Genomic DNA, 26608 nt, shown 5'->3' with positions numbered 1-26608 from the left:
CAACTAGTGCAAATACAGGTGGCAGCGTGGCTCTGCGAGACGGCGGTACACGGTAACAGCAAAGAATTACTACCTTTAAGGCAGAACATAATAGAGAAGGACAGGCGGAAAAGAATTTAGTGAAACAAGCAAGATTTGATAATATGAGATAGACCATTGCATAAGCACTGGATGTCTAAACATAATACTGGGACAACCAACGTAGTAATTTCCGGAACCAAAGCAGCAGAACAATCACAGTGAGCATGATGTTAGTAGCTGCAAGCATGACGACAGCAGGTACGATTGCGAGCGCTTGGGATCCGGAAGCAGCAGCCATTGCGGTGACCGGCCTGAAGACTTGATTCACCAGCGGTCGGCAGGGTGGCTGAATATGCTGCTGGTTGTTGGAGGAGGGGCTAGCTTAGCTGGCCCATAAAATCGTCCTGATGACCTGGACACCGAACGGCTGCGCGGATGGGTGACCGCCAGCTTGCTGCTGAGCACGAACAATCTGCAGAGGAGTCATCCTGCATAGGGACGACGAGGCGGACATACCGGCTGAGATGCAGATGGATAACCGCAATGGAGATGGAGATATTTTGGGCGAGTGGATGAATTTGGGTGGCGAGTGGTAGGAGATGCATTTATGTCGGGGATTTCTCCTAGCCGGACTAGAGAAAGACAAAAACATCTCTGGTGCCTATCCAGGGGCGGGCCCACCTCAATTCAAGGGTATGCAGCTGAATACCCATTGTTTTTGGCAAAAAAAATTAGGTATATATAGCATATATACTGTGTCAGTATAAGAAAAAACGAAATTGGTACGCCAAGTCGCCAACGTGCTTGGTAAGCATTTATAAGCCCAAAACATAGGCTGGCCCAGTAGCCCACCTTCTCCTCGAGTCCACACCTTGGCCCAGAAGCGCATCGCACGGATACATCGTCGCCAAAAAATAGATCGATCTATCAGACGCGAGACGAACCAGCACCTCCCCTCCGCTGCTCCGCCATAGCCGCATCCGCAGATCGCACACGAACTGTCGGGCCGCCGTCACAGCCACTGCGCCGGCCGGCCGGCAGGGCTGTTGCCGCCGTCGCCTTGCGCGCGTGCGCACGGCACGCTGCCGGTCCGCCGCGACGAACCCCTCGCTTCCTCTCCCTGCATCCCTTCTGTTCTAAGCTCTGAATTTTCTCATCTCTGAACCTGAAGCACAGAAACTAGATAACTAAATAACACGGTCTTGCACAGTAATAAAAGTATAGCCTTTGATAAATAAATAAACTAAGCAATTAACAGCATCACATAGTTAGAGTTCATTTTATTTTCTGAGAAGCAAACAAATCCCCCCAAAAAACGTCAAGGTTAACTTATTCATCACGCAACTGTAATTTCACTGGCCGATGTTCTTTGTTCAGGACAAATAATCCACTAGTGTTGGCCTTGAGCCATTAGCTAGCAACACTGCAATAGGTAGTCGCGTTTCTGCTAACATACATCGCCTCGCCATTCAATAAAAGCTAGAAAGGAGCAAGGTTGCAGCGCACTCAGTAACCGCAAGAACAACTTCACAATTTAACCTGCTATTCACTGCCTTAACTAACAAGGCATGAACCAGTGGTGTCGGCAGTGAGCCATTATCTAGCAAGAAAGCAATATGTGGTGTCCTTCAAGGTCAAATAATTAAGTGGTGTTCGCATTGAGCTAGCAACGTTGCAACAGGTGATTCTCATTTCTGGGAACACATATATCTCCTCGCCGTTCAATCAGAGCTAGAAAGGAGCAAGGGTTGTGGCACGAGTTATTACCTTTTTGATTGGCACTTGTGTATTCACCTTCTGGACCGCCAATTCCTGGTATTTAGGTGGTGCCATCCTGCTACAGCTTTTGCCAGTCAATTTGTTTGCATCTACTGCATTTGACATTCCTTGTTCCACCTTTGGCTTCAGACCTTCCACCTTCCTATGATAGACCAAGGGTGCAGGAACGCTGCAGTTCACAGACAAACAAGCCTAATTGCTATAATCTTCAGAAACTGGAGGCATTTTAATTAGTGATATACTGGAAGACACCAATCTAATCTTGCAATCAAAAGAGAGATAATGTCCTACTGTACAAGCATTAGAACATTAAACATTTCAAGATTTGAAACGCCAGATTGACTAGCTTCCCTTTGCTAGCTAAGTATATTTATTCACGTGCTACAGTATCACAATACACTTCTATCTATGGGCTAAAATAAGTACATCATCGACTCAAATGGACGGAGCAGAGCACATTATTGACATAGCTCAAAGCCTCGAAGGATGGATCAAAGAGCAGAAAGAGGAAGGAGAGACCGGGGACTTACCTAAGTATAGGTAGCCAGAGAGGCAGTCGTTGGAGCCATGACCAAGGTTAAGGAGCAACAACCTTGCCATCCCCTCAATGCTGGAAGCAAGGTGGCGCACCACCGTCGCCAGAGACTAAGACGCCAACCACTAGGTCATGCCGACGAGAGCTGCGGACCCACATGCACATTACTCCAGGACGGCCCTACTCATACATCAACAAAATCGATGTCACACAAGTTATAACTAGTTGGAAGAAATTTAAAGCATACACGGATCTGCAAAACACTGAGCATGACAAAAGGGAATCCCAGGAAATGCAATTGCACATGATTAAGAAAGAACCACGCAAACTACATTTACTTGTTTTCAGAAGCAGCAGAAATAATAATTGCATCAGGAACTCAATGCAAATGGTTCAAACAAGTCAATGCAAACACTAAGGAAACAACAGTGCTTCAAAGCTACTTTTAGGGTTGAAAGCTTAAGATTACAACATGGAAGTAAGATAAGAGGATCGTTTATATACCAAGTGCAATCGTTGTACAAAATGATCCATACAAGAGCTTAGCAAAATCACAACAACATTGAATTCCTTGGAGCCACAAATTAAGCTATTTAACTATTTAGCTAGCCAATACAGTGCACATCAATTGGTGTACCATATCCTACATCGACGATGATGGTGTACCATATCCTACACAAGGACAAACCCAGCATCAGTATTTTACATGAACTCCATACTGATCTACATATAAATGTCGCATAAGAGATATGTAAAGCTTTGAGACATCGTTGTCTATAGTTTGCTTTATGAGTAATTTAGACAACCCAGTTTGTCTTTTTTTTTTTGGCAAAATAAGAAAACCTAGTTGAGCTGTCAGCATACTGCATCTAGAAAGTTAACAGTGACAGTAAGATTATACGATTACGAACAAAGGGAGTGTGAGAAAATTGTAACTCTCAGACTAGGCAGATAATACTATATAAGTGAACACACGAAGCAACCAACTTGAGGCATTTCCGGTTTCCAAAGAGTCTTGATCATAATCAGGTCATTTTACGATAAGATACTTGCACTATTTCCAGGGGAACATGGCTCCCTGAGTGTATCACTTCCAGAAATCAAAATTATATACTCCCTCCGTCCCGAAAAACATGTCGCGGGTAGTACATTTGATTTTTTGCATTTTAGTCCTTCCACTTTCAAAATTCTAGAAATTAAGCCCCCATCTCCCTCCTCCCGTCGCCCGCGTCGCCACAGCCAGCCGCCGCAGTTCCTGAGACACCGACGAGCCCACCCACGAACAAGACCTCCGCTGCCCACGACAAGGATCTCCGCCGCCCGTCCACGAGGACTCCGCCGCCCGCCCAGGAGGAGGATCTCCGCCGGCCACCGACGAGCGGGTCCTCCGCCGGCCACCGACGAGCGGGTCCTCCACCACCGACCGCCGCCGCGCTGGTCCACTCCGCCCACGACTCCGCCGCTCACTGCCGCCGTGCTGGTCCACTTTGGCTCGCCGGCTGGTTGAGGTGGTGGTGGCGGGCGACGCCTCTGCTGCCGACGCCCTCCGATCCCCGCCCCCGACCCCCGAGGCCTCCGGCTCTACCTCTGCTACTCCGCTCTGATCCTACAGCTGATACAGAGTGAAATTGATCCGCAGCTCGCTTGTCAGTGCTCCTCTGTTGATACAGAGTGAAATCGATCCGCAGCTCAATATTCGTGTTGACCAGCAGCAGCAGAGCTCTAGTAGCAGCTGCCCTGTGCTTCTCTGGCCTGCTCCTTGTGTTGCCGCCAGAGCTCGTGTTCCTAAGGAAGGAAGAAGGTAAAATTCAGTTTAAATGTCAGGTTTCAGTAAAATTTACTGTCAATTTTCATGGTGAACTGATAGTCATCTGGTGAAATTGAATGTTTGTCTAGATCAATTATTGCTAGCATTGTGGAATTAGAGCAGATAAGCCAATTTTGAACATACGCAATCACTATACTTTGCTAACTGTGAAACTGTTATGTCAATGAGCATATGCAGTCACTAATCATATGCAAATTTGGAGTACTGCTGGAATTACTCTAGTTCTAGAAATCAAATTTGGAGTACTGCTGGAACATGTTTGCACTTTTTGTTTAATCTCTCTGCAGGACATGTGTAGGCAAGTGCCCTGTTTTACTCACTGTCAAAAAGTGCCCTATTTTACTCACTGCAAAGCAAGTAATCCTTCTGCCCTGTTTTACTTACTAGAGTAGATCTTCTCAGCTGAGGTCCCTAATTAACTTGTCTAAGTACCTACACAAAATTCCCCATGGAGAAAAGGATCTAGCTCCTCCTACACATGTATAGATCAATCAGTTTAGTTCTAGTGTTGTTAGACTTTTGCACCCACACAGAATTGTACTACTAGCTGCGAATCTTTACTGGAGAGAGATTCATAAGCAAAAGGTTCCAAAGAATACTCAGCATGGATGTTTTGCTGCCATGACCTGTGTTTGCAAATGTTTCAGTAAACATGATACTCCCTAGAATTCAGTTAAACTACTGCACAAAAAATTCAGTTATGAGCCTATCTGTGTAAATACATTCACAGGAATCTAGCTCACCTTGTGGGAAAATCTAGCCAACCTTGAGTAAAATCCACACCAAAAGAAGCAAGCAAGCAAGAAAGGATCAAGACATGGTCAAAATTCAGTTAAGATACATACAGTAAAATCTGAGTTGGATATTGACACAGTACAACTGAGTTGATCCAGACTCAAATCTGAGTTTTTAAATGCAAAATATGGATGAACATTGGTGATTACCACTACACTACATCCAATTGTATTGTGTTTAGAGCAAAGTGTTTGGCTATAAAAAATGGCTTATGGTTATGGTTAGAGCAAAGTGTTTGGCTGCCATGGCAGCATTTCTTGTTTGGCTACCGTGGCAACCAAACTAGAAATGGTGCCATGGCACCTATTTCTTGTTTGACTTGCATACTCATTTTGTGTGTGTATATTCTTGTTATGGTACCATGGTGTACTCATCTTTTGTCATTGATGGCAGGAAACATAAGTATGGATTTGAACTTGATGCCTCAAAAGGAAGAACATGAAACTATTGATTTGAACATGATGCCTCAAGAGGAAGATGATGAAGGTATTAATTTGAATTTGATGCCTCAAGAGGAGGAACCTCAAGTGGCAGAGAATGTAGTTATGGATTTGAACTTGATGTCTCAAGAGGAAGACGATGAAGATATGAATTGGATGCCTCAAGAAGATGAAGGGAAAGAGGATGCAGCTCAAGAGGAAGAGGATGAAGTTATGAATTGGATACTTCAAGAGAAGAGAAGAGAATTGTCAGATAAGGAGAGGCATGGTGTTTGCTTTGCCTTGCTGGTAATCAAGCTCAGAGATGGGTCTGTTCAACCAGACGACAAGCTGCTAGTCTCAAACCTGTTGGACATAAGTGTACGATCTGTTGAAAGAATCTAGGAACAGGCTAAAAAGCAAATTGCCGATGGAAAAGAAGTAGATGTCTCAAGCAAGAAGCCAGGAAGATCCGGCCAAAAGAGAAAGGAGCTAGATCTAGAGAGGACCTCAACAATCCCACTGAATAAAAGAAGAACAATTCGATCTCTGGCACGGTCTCTAGGTGTGGCCCGATCGACCCTACATAAGAGGTTCCAGTTGAATGAGCTCAACCGCATCACAAGCACCGTGAAGCCTCACCTCAAGCTAGAGAACAAGCTTGCGAGATTGAAATTTTGTATGTCCATGGTCGATGACAATTCGATCTCAACTTCTCGGGCTATGTTAAAACCAATGACAAATATGGTTCACATCGATGAGAAGTGGTTTGACATGACGAGAGTGAAGAATAGTTACTATGTACTTCCAGGAGAACCTGAACCGAAGCGCACCATGTCAAACACTCACAGCATTGGGAAGGTGATGTTCCTAACAGCTGTTGCCAAGCCTCGATATAACAATGAGGGGGAGATAACATTCAATGGGAAGATCGGCATTTGAGCATTCGTCGAAGAGACCGAGGCGAAGCGGACAAGTCAAAACAGAACAAAGGGAACAAAAGTGTTGACATCGGTGAAAGTAACCAGGCCTGTGTGCAGAGATTATCTAATCAATAAGGTTATCCCGGCAAATCAGGATAAGTGGCCTGACGATGATGAGGGAGCAACAATATTCATCCAACAGGACAATGCAAAGCCTCATGTCCTTCCCAATGATGTAGCTTTTTGAGAAGCTGTGGAACAAACTGATCTTGACACCCGATTGCTACAACAGCCCCCAAATAGCCCTGAGTTAAATTGTTTGGACCTCTGCTTCCATAACTCTCTCCAGTCTCTAGCCGACTGTAGGTCACCTACAAACATCCAGGAACTGGTACAGGGTGTGGAAGAGGAATTCGAGAACTACGATCCCGACAAGTTGCACAGAAGCTTTATCACATTAGAAGTAGTTATGTTTGAAGTTATGAAAGACAAAGGAGGAAATCAATATAAGTTGCCCCACTTGCACAAGGATCGCGTTCAGAATGCTGGAATGGAAATAACCGGTGTATATTGCGACAGTCGGGTAGTTGTTGATACTGGGGGCATTATAGAAGAAATGGAAATTGCAATAGGAAAAGAAAATGAAAGGAAAGAATTAGCTAGAGAAGGGAAAAGAAACAAAAGTAAAGGGAAGGGAAGGGAAGAAGTGGCCAGAGAAAGGAAAAGAATGTAGTCAAGAGGGGACAAAGTGGCCGTTATGTCATGTAGTCAGGTGCTCCTCGTGTATGTCTTGTGTAATCTTGTGTCAAGAGGGGACAAAGAGGCCCTTATGTCATGCCCTTGTGTATGCCTTATCTAATCCTTGTATATCAACTCCTTGTTGGAATTTATTGGAATTTGGGTTATTTGGATTAATTGAATTATCTGGGTTATTTAGATTAACTGGATTAATTTGGATTATTTGAATTAATTTGGGTTATTTGGATTTATTTGAATTAATTTGGGTTATTTGGATTTATTTGAATTATTTGAATTGATTTGGATTAATTTTAGTTATTTGAATTAGGAGGCCCACACTACTATCATGGAAGATGCAGCTATTACTCATTTCATAGTAGGTTGACAATATGCAAACGATTTCCTAGGGGTTTCAGACCTGCTATGTGTGTCTGAATCATGTGTCTAAGTCAGTTACAAGCACAAGCAGATCATGAATACAATACATGTGTGTCTAATCATACTCCATGCTCAAGCAGTATCCATTCACTTATTTTGACTGGAGTAAATAAAAAAAGGTTGATCAGATTTCAGTCCACAATGCATACATCACATGTAATTTATCATCAGGATTTTTTTGATTTTTTGCTCTAGTCCGAAACATGTTTCAACACACAACACCTACATCAGGACCTTTGGATCAAGTGCTACCTATTTCCTCCTTTTCATGGTCTACAATTTGAAATTTTAAACTACAGTTTTCAATCACACCATGCTACAGAAGCCAAATTCAAAATATAACTAGGAATAATTATGGCTGGTAAAACCACTGTTGATATTTTCGTTCAGCATATCGTTTCCATATGATCAAAGTTTCAAAAAGGTGAGTGCGTGCATCTTCAGACGTCCATTTTTCTGAACGAAGGGAGCACCATAAGGTACCATTTCAGACATTCATATTCTTGTTTGCAGTAAGATGAATGTATTACAACTAGGCTCTCAGACATCAGCTAGACATGGTCCCTCTTGCCTCCTCTTTTCCAGTTTAAATAATTGTTCTAGAGACAGAGAGAAGTACTGCAAATAAACAAGTTAATCTGAGGAAGGTTTCCTTGAGTAACATAACTAGTTAATTACTCCTACAAGATGTTTGATCAGTTCTGTGTTATCTTTCAGGCAATAAACAGTTATCCTCAGAAACAACTGCAAAGAATATACTCCAAAATTCAGTAGATAGAGAATAAGTGGTTCAGAGAATACACACATTCAGTAAATTTAGTAAAGATGAAGTAGAGAAGATTCAGTAAATTCAGTAAGTGGTTCATACCCAGGTTGTATGTGTTGGTGACAGAGATGACCCAGGCTGTAGGACTTGGAGATGCTGGAGAAACAAACAGCATGCTGTATTTTAGTTGAGGTTTATGATGAATTGTTCATCAACTAGGTTGGGGGGAACAAGCATAAATACACAGATGTTGGGGCATAATAACAGGGCAGTACAGATGTTTATGATCAATTGTTCAGAAAATTGCCGCCTCGTACCTTCTGAACATGTGATATGTCATTATCAGTTAACTTTGCACACTGTGCGCCCAGATGCTTGATTTTAAGTTTGGTAATCGCCTCCTTCTTCTGCTCATTTTCGAAATATTTAGAACCCTTGCTCATTTCATAGATCATCTTCTGCACCTTCTCTTTGTCAACTCCCTCCATTCCTAATGCAACGTGATAAGAGAATACTGTAAATACCAGTGCTCAAACCATACCGGCGCAATCTTAAGACAGGAAAGAGGGGAATGCAGTTTTACCAGCTTTGGCGTTGGTGTAGGCGGTGTGGTATGACTGCCACGGCCTATCCCCTCCGCAGTCCGATGGTGTCCCCGCCGCCGACGACATCGCTGCGGTGCTACTGGAGGTCTCACCCGCAGCCGACGCGGAGTGAACAAGAGAAGGAAATGGAGAGGCGCGCCAGGCGCCGGCTGAGGTCCTCTCCGCCCAGGATTAGGGCGCTTTTAGGAGAGGAAGGACAGTGAGGGGATTAACCTCCAGCGAGGCGAGGTCAAAGCTCCGCCGCCAGTGTTATGGCGCGCGCGAAATAAGAAAGGGAAGGCGGCGAGATTTTCTTGGCGACGCCAAGCCATGCCTGGCTCCACTGCCGGAGCCTCTCCTCCGGTTCGCCGTTGCAGTAGCGCCCGCACTCCAGGCCGAAGCCGCCCCGCCGCAGCGCCTCGGTCTGTCGCGCCCGACGCCTACAACGCCAGCCGCGACGCCTCGTCGTCGAGCTCATCAGCGCGGCGGAAATCGAAGATTTTTATGAGGAAGGGGGGAGCTTGGGGAGGCAGCGAGCGGCGACGGAGCAGGAGGCAGCTGCGGCGAGGGAGTGGAGGAGCAGGGGAGCCGCCGCGGCGGGGAGCAGAGCAGCTGCGGCGGGGGAGCGGGGAAGCGACGGCGGCGGGGAGCAGCACAGCTGGGGATACTGTCGGAGGAGGATGACCAGGAGTGCGGGTTTGGTCAGGAGAAACTTGAGGGTTTTTTGAAAAATAACCCTCGCGACATGTTTTTCGGGACGGAGGGAGTAGTATACTGTATCAATCTTGAACTCCCTCAAATTTCTATAATAAAACACTAACAATAAACTAGTCCTGTTATGTTCTAAAATTAAAATCTGTACTAAGCTATTAAAAAGAAGAAAATCTGGATTGTACGAGTTATTATCACCCTTGCCTAAACAGGGAACAGATTCCAATTTCATAGGCAATCAATAGTATTGTAAAACAAGATGCAGATAGACTGCGACCATATAAACAGGGAACAAGAAACTTTGTGAGCTAAGTTTTTCATTCTATACCTAAAGATAATAGTTAAGGAGATCGTTTTAAATTCTTCAGCACAAAAACTTGGTATTCCTGAAGCATAGCTCGCATAAGCACAGCACAAGCACTAACACAGATAGTACTGACCAGTTAGTAACAGACATAGCCATGGCACGATGGCCATGAAACCAAAGCTACTACCATCATAGTTGCCAAGTTCCCGGGACGACAGGGTCGAGGGACGGGAACGAGGGTCGAGAATCGCCAGATAGCCATAGCAGGGAACAATGTGGGAATACATCTCTCTTGTGAACCGATCGATAGGTGGAACGTGATCCAATCAATTTGGGAACGATGACCCGGGAACGATACGGCGTGTGGAGGAACGCAACTACACGAGAGTGCATTAGTTAGGAATCTATAAATCACCGTGACAGAAAAAAAGGATGAAATTGATTGATTCCATTATACTGGTAGCAGATCCCTAATTACATGGCTTGATTGTAGGTAAGCCAGTTATCTAGGTTACCTATATGGCTGTTTTTTCAAGGAAAGTGTGGAACATCCAAATACAAGTGCGAGCCTAGTGAGCGCACGGAACGCACGCGACATCCGCGGATGAACTTCCTGAACCGCGCGCCCTAGCCCAGCATGACCTCGGCCAGCGTCGTCGTAGAGCTCGAGCTGCTCACTGAGTGAAGCAACCTCTGGGACGCGCCACCCTCACCCTGCACGAGCGCGCCGCCTCGCCAACGAGGCTCCCGACAGGCCGCAGCAGCTCGTACTTGGTTAGGATCAGCGGCGCGGTGAGGAAGCACCACAACGCCTGGATGCCATGGACTCCTGTAAATCTCAGCGCCTTGATGAATCAGTACCTCCTGTTTCTGTTTGCGATGGGAAATTGGAATCGAGACCCAGTGTTGATTTTTGGTGTCGCTGAAGTGGTTCGAATCCTAGTCCTAGCGTCTGGGATCGCGTCCCCGACATCGACCCTCGTCGTTCCACTCGTCGACCCCGACCCTCGATTCGGGACGACGAACCCGGTTCGAGGGTCGCTGCCTCGTTCCCCGATCCCGGCAACAATGATTACCATAGCCGTGGCTCGACGGCCACAAGCTCAGAGCAACCGGAGGCGACGAGCAGAGGCATGAGAGGAGCTCACCATGGCTATTTTGTAGCCGATGCCAAAAAGCACCATCTCCGCCGCACGATAGCGGGACCAACGGAAGACGCTGAAGCAGCAGACTGAGCCTACCACCATGCACCTTGCCTGGCACAATGAACCCCTTCTCTCATTGATGATGATGGTGTACCATATCCTTCACAAGGACAAACCAAGCATCAGTATTTTACTTGAACTACATACTAAGCTTCATAAAAATGTCGTATATGAGAAATATGAAGCTTTCTCGTTGTCGTTTGTTTGCTTTACGAGTAATTTAGACAACCTAGTTTGTCTGGGTATTTTTTGCAAAATTAGAACACGTAGCTGTCAGCATACTGCATCTAGAAAGTTAACAGTGGCAGTAATATGTATAAGAACACAGAGAGTGAAAATTGGAATTCTTAGACTAGGCAGATAATATTATATCAGTGAACACACAAAGCAACCAACTTGATGCAGATTTAAGAACTAACTTTGAATGCAAAAGGATACACTCAAGGAATACAACCAGCAGATGCATAAAAAATATAAAGTACGGCTTGGGCATGCTGAACATTGCTGAACTGAGTCCTGACAACAACAGCAGAAATACTATGATTGCGATGTGGAGTTTAGTCTAGAAACAAAGTGTAAGAAAATTGAAATAATTAGACAAGGGCCACAACCACAAGGCAGATGATATTAGGCCAGTGCACACAAATTAACCAACTTGATGCAGATTTTGAAGAATTTACGGTGTATGCAGCAACAGCTAGGCTTTCAAGTTGAAAAACAAGTGATAAAGTATAACTTTTTTCTTATTCATATTACATGAAAAGACATTCCCAAACCGGATTTCCTACAAGAACAACACCACTAGGATGCTACGCTAGCTAGTACTCCCTCCGTCCCATAATATAAGAGCGTTTTTGGACAGGCTGACTTGTACTTTAAGTATAGTTGCTGCTGCAACACGTGCACCACAAAGCAACAGCAAGAAAATTAGAATCTGGGCTGTTTGTAGTGCATCACAAAACAGCAGCAAGATAATTAGGATCTGGGCAGTAGCTAGAAATCACCATGGCACTGATAACCAGCGCAGAATTCGCCCCGGCATGATGGTCGTGGACACGCAGAGAGAGAGAGAGAGAGAGAGAGAGCAGAGGAGGGGAACCCGTGCCTTACCACCAGCTATGCCAGAGTGGAAGAGGAATCGAGACCACAGGAGGGGCAGGGCGGGAGTCCTCGGAGTGGAAGAAGGATCACTGCGCACACCACACAGCAACTCTGTCGTGCACCTGTGTGCGTGAGGAAACCACATCAGGGGACCAAGCCTACCAAATCCAAACAAACAAATACCTATTGCATTAGAGAAAAAATGGCTTGTTAATCAAGGATAAAAGAATGTATAGCTGCGATAGGAAGTGGCAATGTCTTGCCTTAACCATAGGCAACAGATGACAACAAAAGGAAGCTAGATTATAAGCCTTTTTAAGTATCTTAGCACACCTCTGTTTCCAAAGCGTCGACAGGCTAGAGACAACATAAGTTTTCATTTTTATCAATTCGCACGAGTTATACACTACATATTCTTGGATCAGATCTAATGACTGCAGTAAGTACCAAAGCAGAGGCATGCTACAAATACAAATCCAACAAGGAGGCATACAAATCTATCAATTTAATAAGACTGCAGCAACTGAGTGGTGGTTGGTTTAGCAGGAGCACGATATCAAGAGTATTTAGGGGTGTCATGGCCAATACTCCCTCCGTTCCATATTACTCGTCGTTGATTTAGTACAAAGTTGTACTAAATCAGCGACGAGTAATATGGAACGGAGGGAGTACTATGCAACAGGAATCATATTTTCATTCAGCTTTGTCCTCATCTGAAAATAAAGTGTTCAAGAAAAACTAATGGTAGCAACTACAAGTGATTGAAATCTATACAGCTGGAATATTAATCAATTGCACACACTGTTGCAGAATTGGGGGATCACGATTCAGAACAGCAGGAGAGCATTACACAATCTAACATAAGGAGACACATAAACAAAGTTGTAGTAGTAAGCTCCGTCAGCGCCAGATTGATGTGAAACACTGGTGAGCTTACTTGGCACATAAGCTTTGGAACAAACATCATGAAAATGTTCATTAAAAAAACATCAGGAAATTGTTTATGTCAATGATAAAGTCTTAAGAGAAGGTGTTTGATGCTACAATGACTGAATCCAAAGAGATATCGTATCATGCTTAACCCTATGATACATGTGAGCATTGTGTTCAAATCCTAGCACAGGGAACCTACCAAACAAAACTTGGAGCACTACCAGACCCTTTAGCAACAGTTGCATGTGGTAGAGAAGAAGGGCCTCACCAGCACAGATTTACAAGTTGGTGAGAAAGATGAGCACAATCACGATGAGCAAACCATCTCAAATCGAGAGAGAGAGGACTCACCAGCACCAAAGGACTCACGAGTTCAATGCCACAGTTCGGCGACACCTCCAGCAAAGAAACGAAGCACAAGTCCCCAGGTATGAAATGCAACACTTCAGCTTCAATACCAACCATGTGGCCCTTGATCATATCAATCAAGATCCCTCACTCTGTAACAACCAACCATGACTTCCAGGTTCCTGTGGTATTCAAAAGACCAGGTCAGGTCTCTCTAGTGAACTCACCACAAGACAGGGAAAATGAAACCTACAAACCATTGCCATATTGCAAATAAACATAACTTTGCTGAAACCAATAGCAGATTGCTCAAAAGTGGATCACACTTCATACAAGCAGACCAAGGTAAACATGAAATTAATCATACGGCGTCAATACAGGGTGACAATCATAGCATGCACAGAGATACACTAAGCTGTGCCCGATAATTAGGCATGACTTTGTGTATCATAGAAAGTTACAACGCCATTTCAAACAGCGCCCACGCAAACAAAACACAAGGCTTTCACTACAGCTGAACACCAAATACCAAACCACAGGAACACCAGAAAAGATCATGCACATTCAATGGACTCAATTATAGCCTAAATGAAAAGAGCAGCAGCATTATTACAAGTTTGACCAAATTATTTTGAGCCTAGAAATATAAAACCTCTGACACAGCGAGTACAGAATACTAGTAACCAAATAACCAGCAGGAGTTATCAACTACAATATCCAGATGACAACTATTAGTTACAACCATATGGCATCAAAATCATCAGCTAAGAGAGGTATATCGAGGAAACTGCATGGCAAAAGCACACAATATGGGCCCTTGCACCTCAGTTGCAAGACAGAATCATGATTATTGATAGAGAGCAAGACACTTTGTCTGAACATGTCAATTATATCGACACGGCTCGTCAGCTCGATGGCCAGAACCACCACCTGACCGTAAGCAGGAAGCAGAGCACAGTATGGCCATAGCTCGAAGGTTAGGTCCCTGTGGAGGAAGGAGAGGCCAGAGATTCACTTAAGTAGTGGTAGCTGAGGAGGCAGTCGTGGGATCTGACACCGAGGGTATGGGGGCGACAACCCCGTCATCTCGTTGGAGCAAGAAGCAAGGTGGCGCACCACCGTTGCTGGAGACCACGACGACAACCAACAGGCTGCGCCGACGACAAATCACTAAGTTTGGCACAAAGTTGCTACTGACATGCATCTGGAACACAACACATGGATCTAGTCAACAACAGTTTATCACATCACAGATCCTGGAATGTAGAAGGTAAATGCGTACAAGAAGTCATATGCAACAACTAATTACTTGTAAATATGTTAAAGCAAGCTCATCAATTTATCGATTCAAAGAAAATGCTCAGACTTAACATGCAGCCATCACAAGAAATATACTGCACCATATAGCTGGAAATATATTTAACAGACAAGGGAGCAATCAATATAATCAAAAACCATTTTCTTGATTTTATTGAGCCTTTGACAATCATGAATTCATCCTACTTGTAAGTTTCGGAACAGAAACAACAAAGAATCAGGAAGGCCACAAGCAGTATATCATCGGCTTGATGGCTAAAGCAGATAATCTAGACCAACACAGAGCATAATAAATCCATTCTTATCGCGGTGGCATGATTAAAGGATCTACAATGAACATGAGCATAATATTGACTCCAGGAGCAACCCAAAGACAACTAGGAAACATCGAGCAGCCTAGAATTGTCAACTATCATATCATGATCAGCTAACAGAGGTACAATGAGAGGAATTCCACCTCATGTTGCAAAACAGAATCATGATCTTCAACAGGGAGCAAATCACTAAGTGTGAACACATCGGCAGTAAAACCACAGCACCATAGGCCAAACCACCACCACAGACCACAAGCACTAGATCAACTCAATGGACGGAGCAGAGCACATTATTGACATAGCTCAAAGTCTCGAAGGATAGATCAAAGAGCGGACATAGGAAGGACGAAGGAGAGACCGGGGACTTACCTAGGTAGCCGGGGAGGCAGTTGTGGGAGACAAAATCAAGGTTAAGGAGCAACAACCCTACCATGCCCTCGGCAGAAAATGGGAACGTTTTCTACCAAATGCTACAAAAGAATATCATGCACATTGTTTTTAAGGCGTCCGTAAGGTGACGCTTAGGCGTCAGGGCGCCCTGCACGCTCAAGGCGTCCAGCTTGCCTTAGGTACCTGAGTAAGGCCTCCACCTTAAGCTTTAAGGTGTCTGCAGCCGCTGCTAAGGTGTCCAGGTTGGCGCCCTGATCCATATTGGACGCCTTGAGCTTGCCAGACAGGAGGGGAAGCAGTTTTAGGTGGGAAACAGAGATGCTGTTGGCGCCAACAGGTAAGAGGGGGGGGGGGGGGGGGGGGGGGGGAGATAAAGAAACAGCCCCCAATCCACACACACCTCCTCCTCCTTCTCTGGCTCCTCTCCTCCAGCAGATCTGCTCCCTCCTCTGCAGCAGATCCTCTCCAGTAGCTCCTCCTGCCCTCCTCTCCAGCAGCTCCTCATCCTCCTCCTCTCTAGTAGCTCATCCTCCTCCTCTGCAGTACAGCAGCAACCAGCAACAGGCAACAGCAAGGAGCCAACTGCCAAGATATACCTCCCCCATCCTCTACTCCTCTCCCTTCTCCCCCACCCTCCTCTGCTCTGTTTCTTCCATGTTCAGTTGTTCACTGCTTGCTGCTTTTCAGTTTTTCATTGCTTCCTGCTTTACTGGTTGCTCACTGCCTCTCTTATAGTGGTTAGTGGATGCCTGGATGGTTAGACTAATGCATGATTACTGTTGGGGAGAAGAGAAAGTGAAAAGAGGATGGATTCTATATGGGCTCTACAACCAGCAGCAAATGCAAGATGTGTAGTGTGTATGCCTACCAAATTCTACTGCTTAGAACTCTCTAAGGCGTCTGCCTTAGCCTCCCCCCCACCAGCGCCTTGCCTCGCCTTACCGCCTTAGAAACATTGATCATGCATAATCCTATGGTACAATGTGCAATCAAATCCTAGCACAGGGAACATACCAAACAAGGCTTGGAACATTACCAAACCCTGTAGCCACAGTGGCATGTGGTAGAAAATGGGCCTAACCACCACAGATTTACAAGACCAATTTCATTGGCAAGGAAGATGAGCACAATCATAATGGCCGGCACCAAAGTCACCCATCGCACAATGGCCAGGCCATCTCAGAGAGAGAGAGAGAGAGGAAACGAAGGACTCACCGGCACCAAAGGACTCATGAGTTAATTACCACAGTTTGGCGACACCTCCAGCAAAGAAATAAAGAACAAGTCCCAGGTATGAGATGCATCACTTCAGCTTCACAACCAACCACGTGGCCCTTGAGCATGTCAATCAAGATCCCTCATCTTATAACAACCAACCATGACTTCGAGGTTCCTATAATGATATTCAAAAGACCAGGTCAGGTCTCTCCACAAGACAAGGAAAACAAGACCAACAAACCATTTCCATATTGCAAACGAACACAACTTTGCTAAAACTAATAGCAGATTGCTCAAAGGTGGATCACATTCCATACAAGCAGACCGAGATGAACATGAAATTCATCCTACGGCGTCAATACAGGTGACCATCATAGCATGCACAGAGATACATTAAGCAATGCCTGATAACTAGGCATGACTTTGTGTATCATAAAAGTTACAACCCCGTTTCAAACAGCGCCCCAACCAAACAAAACACAAGGTTTTCACTACAGCTGAATATCAAATACCAAACCATGGAAATCCAGAAAAGATCATACACATTCAATGGACTCAATTATAGCCTAAATCAAAAGGGAGGCATCATTATTACAAGTTTGACTAAGTCATTTTGTGCCTAGAAATATAAAACGACTGACACAGCCAGTACAAAATACTAGTAACCAAATAACCAGCAGGGGTTATCAACTATCATATCCAGATGACAACTATCAGTTACAACCATATGGCATCAAAATCATCAGCTAAGAGAGGGCCATTGCACCTCAGTTGCAAGACAGGATCATGATCGTTAATAGCGAGCAAGTCACTATGCCTGAACATGTAGACAATATCAACATAGCTCATCAGCTCGATGGCCAGAACCACCACAGCACCACAAGCACGTAGAAGAGCACGGTATGGCCATAGCTCGGCTAGGTCCCAGTGTAGGAAGGAGAGGCCAGGGACTCACCTAAGTAGTGTTAGCTGAGGAGACAGTCGTGGGATCTGATACCGAGGTTACGGGGCAACAGCCCAGTCGCCTCGTTGGCGCCAGAAGCAAAGCGGCACACCACCGTTGCTGGAGACTGCGATGACAACTAACAGGTCATGCACGACAAATAACAAAGTTTGGCACCAAGTTGCCACTAACATGCATCTGGAACACAACACATGAATCGAGTCAACAACAATTTAGCATATCACAGATCCTGGAATGTAGAAAGGAAATGTGTACAATAAGGGACTATTTATGCCAAACAACATTAATTTCCATCGCTATTTCGAGTTTGGACAACAGCAAGAGCTACGAACACAATGTAGCTAATGAACATGCATGAATCTACTGCTACAGAAGCATCGTTTCGCAGACAACATATATAGTTTATTGGTTGAAGTTACATACATACATGCAAGAACAGAAGCAAGCAGCGAAGACTTAGGGACCGATTCAAGTGAAGGCCGAGTAAACAGCGGTGGCCGAAGCACAAAAGTTGGTCCGGCTCAAAAAATAGAGTATACAAGCTACACTAGAAAATGAATGAGGAACACCAGAAATCATACAAGTCTACACTAGCTATATATTGTTCCATTATGAGTTCTGACACGGTCGTTCCATCTCATTGGAAGGAACAGGTCCCTTATTGAGGTTACATACATACAAATAGTGCAGAAGTAGTAAAAGTCAGTGGGTGTGCAAGCAAGCAGCTAAGAACTAGGAATCAATCTGAGTCAAAGCCAATTAAACAGCGGTTGCTCAAGTACACAAGTTGGTCCAATTCAAAAAAATAAAGTATACAGGCTAGTGGGAGAAGCAAGACAAATTGGATGGTTAGTGGGAGAAGCAAGATAGACATTTGAAGTCATGGCCGATGTGAAGCAAGATAGACATTTGAAGTCCTGGCCGATGCGAAGCAAGATGGGTTAGGAACTTAGGATGTGCAGCACACACTGGTAACTGAAAGCCGACAACAGAAACCATACATGTCTGTATACGTTAGATAGATATTGTTCCACTTTAAGTTATATTTCGCAGGGACTGTGTTCAAAATAGTGACACTGTTACAAGCATATGAGCGCTCAAAGTACTACACATATATTGAAATTAAAAGTACTACCTTTCTTGCATTGTCATTCTTCAAGTGAGATGGAGCCAGTGACATGAGATAGAGCAGGGGAGAGGAACCACTGGTTTACCTATGCCGGAGTCGAAGAAGCGGCCACTGGAGAGGCAGGGTGGAAGGCTTCGGAGTGAGCGCATTCGCTGGTGATGTTCTCCCCAGCGCACACCACACGGCAGTCTCTAGTGGACCTGCGTGAGGGAACCACATCAGCACAAATCGGACCAGACCAACATCCGGCATCTATACAAGCCTTCTAAATAAAATACACATACATGAAAAACGTTTTTTGGGCAAGAAAGCTGCAATAGGTAGAAGGGAAAAGCAGTATTGCTGGTCCACAATGCCCTAAATAAGCCTATGGCAATCAAAAAATTATCGTCATCGGTTACCATAAGACACTCACACTAAATAAACAACCATTTGAAGGGAAACTACTTCTAACAGCTAGAACATGTTAACTGTATAAAACAGCTATCCTGGGAGACTTGCATAAAAGCACAGTTAACATATTAAGTAAACAGATATTTTTGGAATACTAGATTTCAATGGCTAGAAAAAATTATAATATGAAATAGATATCCTGCAAGAAGATCCGCAGACAAAAGGGGTGTACACAATGCGTAATGAAATTATTAGCACAATGACGACACATTGACCATTTTTACATATAGTGGCAATTGTATTTAAATTTTATGCTAAAGACTGATCAATATGCAAATGCTGATGAACATGAAAAGCAAATAAGATCAGAGTTGTTTAAATTTATGGTTACAAAAAAACATTTTTTGCAGAAGTAAATTGTTGGGCAAGAAATAATTTTTAACAGAAACCTTACTATTTCAGATTGCCCTGGAGAAAAAAGGCAAACAAAGATCATACAACACTATAAAGAGTACATGAGAAAACGTTTTTTTTTTGCCAAGAATGTATTTTTCATGTAATCAGCAGCAGCACTGGTTCGAGTCCTGGAAACAGCAGTAAAGCTGTTACCTTGTAAGCAATATTGTTGGTGAACAATAAGACATAGCCACACCACACTAAACAAATCATTACCATGATCAGTTGCCATAAGACGTAGCCATACTAAATGAACAGTCGTTTGAGGGGAAACTGCATCTAACACCTAGAACAAGATGTTGAATCAAATAGCTAACCTGAGAGACTTGCATAAAAAGAAAGTTGACATACTAAGTAAACATCCATCTTTGTGAAACTTGATGCCCACATCTCTGCCTCCACGTCCAGCAGAAACTTCCATGGGTTACATTCCTGGATGATGCAGATAACAAGTTTGAGAATGCATCCAAATAGCACAATTATTAAGTGAAAGAGATGGAATATTTTTCTGACATAAAAGAAGAAGATTAAACTAGGGAAAATCAAAGACATCCAAGCAAGGATTTAACATCAGCTTGAGGAAGCCGTTTGAAATCAAGCACACAGTAAGTGGAAAATGCTATAAGAATCATGATCACATGACAATAGTATGACATTACACAACGTTTATTCGCAGCTGCACTTGCGACCGTTGACAACCTACCAACTTGAACTCACACAGGATCTACATCAAAGAAATATTTCTACTACTGCAAGTAGACACATAAAAAACAGTTTCAGGGTACAGTGTTTCGCCTTGGATTCATCAAAAAAACAGTTTCAGGGGTAGTCAAACTATAGACTTTGGCATCATAAAATAGGGACAATCCCCTCCTGATAGATCCATTTGCCGGGAAAGAAAGAAAGCATGACCTTACATTCTCGTTAACTCGAGCTACCTAGCATTAGGGCGGCTAGTAAATAAGAAGATTCTAAGTCATAGGCCAACTGAAATCTCTCCTATCTAAAAAAAATAGTAAGGTTCCCCGTTCCACTCTTTTCGTCAAGATCCCACGGTCCCACATACCCCAGATCTTGATTTAAATCAGCGCCATGTACACAAAAAAAAACAAGGTACTCACTGCAACTGAATTACCAAAGCACAAAAACACCTGAAAAGATCATATACATTTGATGGACTCAAATATAGCCTAAATCAAAAGGGCAGCTGCATCATTACAAGTTTAAGTAAGTTATTTTGAGCCTGGAAATATAAAAACTCTGACACAATCAGTACAGTATACTAGTGATCAAATTTTACTATTTCAGATTGCACTGGAGAAAAGAAGGCAAACAAAGATCATAACAGTATTAATAGTACATGAGAAAACGTTTTTGGACAAGAAAGTTTCAATAGATAGAAGGGAAAGCAACATTGCAGGTCCACAATGCCCTGAATAAGTATATTGCAAACAAATAATTACCCTCACGGTTACCATAAGACAGTCATACTAAATAAACATCCATTTGAGGGGAAACTACTTCCAACAACTAGAACAAAACTGTAAAAAAACAATCCTGAGAGACTTGCATAAAAACGACAGTTAACATACTAAGTAAACAAATATTTTTGGGAAGCTAGTTTCAATGGCTAGAACAAAATATAATAGTATGAAATAGATATTCTTCAACAAGATCAGCAGACAAAAGGGGTGTATACAATGCGCAAAGAAATTAGTACCACAAGGACGACACATGGACTATTTTTAAATGTGAATTGAACCAATCTGACAGCAAATGCATGTAGACACGTCTCGTCAATGGCTACTACTGTCCCATTGAATTAAACCAAATAAACTTAAGAAGCCTGATCCAACTGACAGCAAATGCACGTAGACACATCTCGTCAATGTGCTGTCCTAAATACGAAATAAAGTGTGTCAAGTTGTTAATTACACCTACTTACGACAAGCTCAACCTTTCAGGAACTTTAATGTATATTTCCTTGCTATCTACCAAAAAAATTGTATCAACTTATCAAGATATTTAGTCAACCATGCAATCTAGAATAATGGCCGACAATACACACCAGGGCCTAACAATTCAGCCTGCCGAGGTCCAGGATCCAAATAAACCCGCAAACCAGAAAACTACAGAAACAAGGTATAATTAACAGGTACAGGTTCAACATTTTCACCTCAATATGCATACTGATATATCACCATCAATCTACTAGTCATGCAGAGATATACAGGTCCAGATATGTTTTCACTCCAGCAACAATAAGGTCTAACGAATTAAACAGAACTAACATAGTTTCTGTAGTTGATTAATGCATCCAATAATGCAATTGTCGTTACGGAGCAGAATAGACAAGCTCGACTTTCATGAAAGTGAATGCTATTTCCATGCCCGTCTACCAAACAAATTCAGTTAACTGAACAATTAGCAATGCAATGGATCCAAACAAACTTGGGACTTGACTGAGACTTGCAGGAAACTTGAAAATATACATCCAACCTTACGAAATTAGCGATGCAAAGGTCGTATGGATCCAAATGAAGTTGCAATTCAGAAAACTACGGAAACAGTCAACATATATCTAGTTAGTATGCATGCTGATGCCAATATCTTGGTTGTACAGAACCGCATATGGTTTCGCATCAGAAACATCCAAAGTCTCAAAATGAAACTAACATGTAGATGTAGGTGCTGATCAAGGCATCCAATTAATGATGCAACAGTAATTATATTTGTGTATGGCGGAATAAGTAGTAAAGAAAACACAAAGGCTCGAGCTTTTGTAATTGCCTGTAGATCTCCGCGAACGAGCTAACGTAGGGATGAAATCCGAGTAAGTCGCCAGCCAGCACGAGCTCTGTCATTGGGTCCCACACGACCACCTCAGCGGCGCCCTGGGAGCAGAGCAGGACTATCTCATCGTGGTAGCCCATCTTCTCGGCATGGAACTGGCCGCGCGGTCGCCGGGCACCATGTAGAGCACGGCCACCTCCTTGGCGCTGTGGTCGACGATGAGGTTTCCCTCCTTGCCGGTCTCCTCGACCTCCTGCGGCGGGGGGATGAGGTCGACACATCCCGCGTAGGGAGTGTAGCAGAGGATGTGCGCCAGCCTGATTCGGCTCCGACGATCTCGAGCGCGCAGATGTTCCCATGTCCGGGTGGAGAGCGACCTGGAAGGTGATGACGAGGTTGTGGTTTCTGTAGTACTGGTTAATGCATCCAATAATGCAATTGTCTTTACAGAGCACAATAGACAAGCTCAACTTTCATGAAAGTGAATGCTATTTCCATGCTCGTCTACCAAACAAATTCAGTCAACTGAACAATTAGCAATGCAATGGATCCAAACAAAACTTGGGACATGACTGAGACTTCCAAAAACTTGAAAACATACGGCCAACCTTACAAAATTAGTCGTGCAAAGGTCGCTTGGATCCAAATAGAGTAGGAATTCAGAAAACTTCAGAGACAGTCAACACATATCTAGTCACTATGCATGCTGATACCAATCGATATCTTGGTTGTACAGAACCGGATATTGTTTCACATCAGAAACATCCAAAGTATCAAAATGAAACTGACCTAACATGTACTACCTCCGTTCTGGTTTATTAGTCCCCGTTGTATTCAGTGCCAAACTTTGACCTTACATTTAACTAAAAAAATGTTAATGCATGTCATAAAAAATAATATAATTGGAAACTATGTTCAAATATGAATCCAATGATATACTTTTGGTGGCATGCGTTTATATTTTGTTAGTTAAATCTCTAGTCAAAATTTGGCACAAAATACAAAGGGGACTTATAAACCAGGACGGAGGTAGTACTTGCGATCAAAGCATCCAATTAATGATGCAACTGTAATTATATTTGTGCGGCAGAATAGTAGGCAAGACACAAAGGCGAACTTTTATAATTACCTGTAGAGAAGATGTCCGCAAATGAGCTGACGTAGGGGATGAAATCCAAGTATTATCAAAGTCTGGCACCATGTAGATCACGGCCACCTCCTTCGTGGAACTGGCCAGCGCGGTCGCCGGGCACCATGTAGATCACGGCCACCTCCTTGGCGCTCTGGTCGACGCAACTTGAAAATATACATCCAGAATTACAAAATTAAGGTCTTATGAATTCAAATAAAGCTCCAAACCAGAGAACTAGGGGAACGGCCAACATGTATCTAATCAATATATGCAAGCTGATATCACCATGGCTCTACTAGTCATGCAAAGTTGGACAGATCCATGATATGGTTCCACATCAGAAACATCCAAGGTCTCACTGCATCTCAAAATGAAACTCACCATACATGTAGGTGCTGACCAAGGCATCCGATTAATAATACAACTGTAATTATACAGAAGAATAGTCCAGAATAATAGGCTCAAACTTTGTAATTACCTGTAGAGATGATCTCCGCGTATGAGCTGACGTAGGGGATGAAATCCAAGTAGTATCTTCCGCCGGAGAGGAGGCCGATGGAGCCTGCCATCATACGAGTTCAACAGTCGAGTCAATATGCATGCTGATATATCACCATCGATCTACTAGTCATGCAGAGTTGTACGTGTCCATATATGCTTTCACAGCAGCAATAATAAGGTCTAAAAAATTAAAACAGAACTAACTCAGTTGCTGTAGTACTGATTAATGCATCCAATAATGCAGTTGTGGTTATAGATCAGAATTGAGAAGCTCAACTTTCATGGAAGTGAATGCATATTTCCATCCATGCTAGTCTGCCAAACAAATTCAGTCAACTTAACAATTAGCAATGCAATGGATCCAAACAAGCTGGGGACTTGATTGAGACTTTGATGAAACCTGAAAATATACACCCAACCTTACCAAATCAGCCGTGCACGTGCAGTTGCAATTCAGAAAAGTAGAGAAACATTCAACACATATCTAGTCAATATGCATGCTGATCCAATATCTTGGTTGTACAAACCCAGACCCGGGTATGGTGTGCTGATCCAATTAATGATGCAACTGCAATTATATTTCTACGGCAGAATAAGTAGTAGAGAAGACACAGAGGCTCGAGCTTTTGTAATTACCTGTAGAGAAGATGTCCCCGATTGAGCTGACGTAAGGGGATGAAATCCGAGTATTATCAAGGTCTGGCAGCCAGCACGAGCACCTCAGCGGTGCCCTGGGAGCAGAGCAGGACCATCTCGTCATGGTAGCCCATCTTCTCGGCGTGGAACTGGCCGGCGCGGTCGCCGGGCACCACGTAGAGCACGGCCACCTCCTTGGCGCTCTGGTCGGCGCTGAATCTGCCCGGCATCTCGGCGGTCTCCCAGTCCCGGCGGCCCTCGACCTCCTGCGGCAGGGGGTTGAGGTCGATGCATCCCGCTCCCGCGTCGGGGGTGTAGCAGAGGATGTTAACCAGCCTGATGCGGCTCCGACGATCTCGGGCGCACAGATGTCGGCGCCCGCGCGCCAGTCCCATGTCCGGGTGTAGAGCGACCTGGAAGGTGATGACGAGATGGTGGAATCCGCCGATGCCAAGCGCGCAGCCGTCGTCCTTGTCCTCAAAGGCCACGACGGTGGCCGGGGAGGAGAAGAGGGCCGATAGAGGGAGAAGGGGATCTTGCCGGTGACCATGGCGTCGGCACTAGGGTCGGAGCAGCCGGGCCGCATGCAGCTTTCTCCTCACGCGGCTTCAGGGGCGCACGGCCGGGCGGTCGCCGGAGAAGAAGCACGCGGGGGCTCCTCTCCCTTCGCGCGAGATTGTGGATAATCTGGCCCTGGACCATGGCGCCGGCACTAGGGTCGGAGCAGCCGGGCTGCAGGCAGCTTTCTCCTCGCGCGGAAGAGTGGCGTCAGGGGCGCACGGCCGCGCCGTCTCCGGAGAAGAAGCAGGCGGAGGCTCCTCTCCCGTCGCGCGAGATTGTGGAGGATCTGGAGCTGGAGGAGATCGAGCAGGAACCAGACGGAGGAGGCGGACCTTGGGGCGCCATGGCCGCCGCTTGACCTACTCGGTCTGGGGCCTAGGGTTAGGGGGAGAGGGCGCAGCTCTTGGTCTCCGGTGGGAGGCGGCGGGGGAGACGAGGGGAAGAAATGAATCGGGGGAGGAAGAAAGTCTTTTTTTTTCCTTTTTTCTATTTTTTTAGCTGGGGGTTGGGTAGGGTTTTTCTCCTTACGTTTCGTTTCGTTTGAACTCTGTGACCGCCAGCCGGACCCCAATTTTTCGGCGGGACTTGTTTTGTTTTGGCCCCAAACAAATTTTTTGGGATCCTTTCGCACATTAGTGTTTCCGGTCGATGTTCAAAATATCTTTTGAGAATTTTTGAGATGAAAATTCGGACGGCATGTGAAACCCAATCTAGGGTCACCATCATTCACTACCTCTATAACATGCTAGCATACACTCTGATCAAGTCTAAGTTCTACCTGAAGACCATACGTCTAAAGTCGTGATCGGATTTTCATGCGACCGGTGGGCATCAACTTCCCCTCCCCACGAGGCGCGTCATCATCGAGTTTGTGCAATTTGGGGTTCGTGGGTTGTGGACTCCATCACTATATCATCACATGTAAACCTAGTCAGCTCGGCCCGTGGCCAAAATCCAGGGCAGAGAATATATGCTCTTGCACGGCTTGAAGAGCCCCGTCCATATCCCGCCAGGTCGGTGTGGAAGAATGCGGCGCTGGAGCATGACGTCGATCACGTCCACCAGCTTGACCTTCTTCTTGTCCCTCATGGACTCGATCTTCTTCTTCAACACTGCTACCTCCTCGGGGTTGCCCCAATCCAGGCCCTTTCTCATCCATGAGATGAGCCCCCTCGGAGAATCGGCCGAGAACGCTAGGACCCCGGCCTGGCCTTCGGGCAAGTGGCGCGGTGATGTAGAACCACTCCCGCTGCCACTCCTTGATTGTCTCCACGAAGGTGCCCTCCATCCATGCCCCCTTCTGGAGCTTGCTCATCATTGCCCTGCCGCATTCCGCCAGTTGGGCGCTGCTGCTTTTCGGCTTTATGACGAAC

At 44.7% G+C, this 26608-nt stretch overlaps 1 protein-coding gene and 1 pseudogene across 7 annotated transcripts; one reads left to right on the top strand and one right to left on the bottom strand.

The window, feature by feature from the left end:
• Nucleotides 1–674: 674 nt before the first annotated feature.
• Nucleotides 675–25724, bottom strand: LOC125526515 (DNA polymerase kappa-like). 7 transcript variants are annotated; one of them, XR_015603762.1, is made up of 18 exons: nucleotides 24675–25724; nucleotides 24463–24585; nucleotides 24243–24353; nucleotides 24016–24099; nucleotides 23535–23701; nucleotides 22403–22782; nucleotides 19930–20044; nucleotides 18849–18963; nucleotides 17626–17740; nucleotides 16668–16845; nucleotides 13435–13613; nucleotides 12160–12308; nucleotides 10993–11149; nucleotides 8560–8732; nucleotides 8345–8398; nucleotides 2331–2515; nucleotides 1789–1969; nucleotides 675–1186 (listed from the first exon to the last, which is right to left on the bottom strand). XR_015603762.1 is itself a non-coding variant. In XM_087525299.1 (14 exons), the coding sequence occupies exons 11-14, from the start codon at nucleotides 8911–8913 to the stop codon at nucleotides 4058–4060; spliced, it is 378 nt and encodes a 125-aa protein (XP_087381425.1). In that variant the 5' UTR covers nucleotides 8914–11149; nucleotides 12160–12308; nucleotides 13435–13613; nucleotides 16668–16845; nucleotides 17626–17740; nucleotides 18849–18963; nucleotides 19930–20044; nucleotides 22403–22782; nucleotides 23535–23701; nucleotides 24016–24099; nucleotides 24675–25724; the 3' UTR covers nucleotides 3288–4057. The 7 variants fall into 7 exon arrangements, 1 of the variants encoding a protein (XP_087381425.1); XR_015603763.1 differs by lacking the exon at nucleotides 24463–24585; XR_015603760.1 differs by lacking the exons at nucleotides 24243–24353; nucleotides 24463–24585 and adding an exon at nucleotides 2840–3007 and having other exon boundaries at nucleotides 8826–11149.
• On the top strand, nucleotides 5363–6547 carry LOC147967429 (uncharacterized; annotated as a pseudogene).
• Nucleotides 25725–26608: the final 884 nt, after the last annotated feature.

This window comes from Triticum urartu, chromosome 5A, assembly GCF_056163025.1.
Source record: "Triticum urartu cultivar PI428250 chromosome 5A, HENAU_Tu73, whole genome shotgun sequence".
Taxonomy (NCBI): Eukaryota; Viridiplantae; Streptophyta; class Magnoliopsida; order Poales; family Poaceae; genus Triticum; species Triticum urartu.
Note: the sequence above shows the minus strand (reverse complement) of the source record. Positions and strands in the feature narration are given on the sequence as shown.

Excerpts from the sequence above, each read along its gene's own strand:
- LOC125526515 (XM_087525299.1), bottom strand. The coding sequence starts at position 8,913 with ATGTCGTCGGCGGCGGGGACACCATCGGACTGCGGAGGGGATAGGCCG. Across the intron at positions 8,733-8,825 it reads CTACACCAACGCCAAAGCTG|GAATGGAGGGAGTTGACAAA; the intron begins GTAAAACTGCAT and ends ACGTTGCATTAG. Across the intron at positions 4,121-8,344 it reads CACCAACACATACAACCTGG|GAACACGAGCTCTGGCGGCA; the intron begins GTATGAACCACT and ends TTCCTTCCTTAG.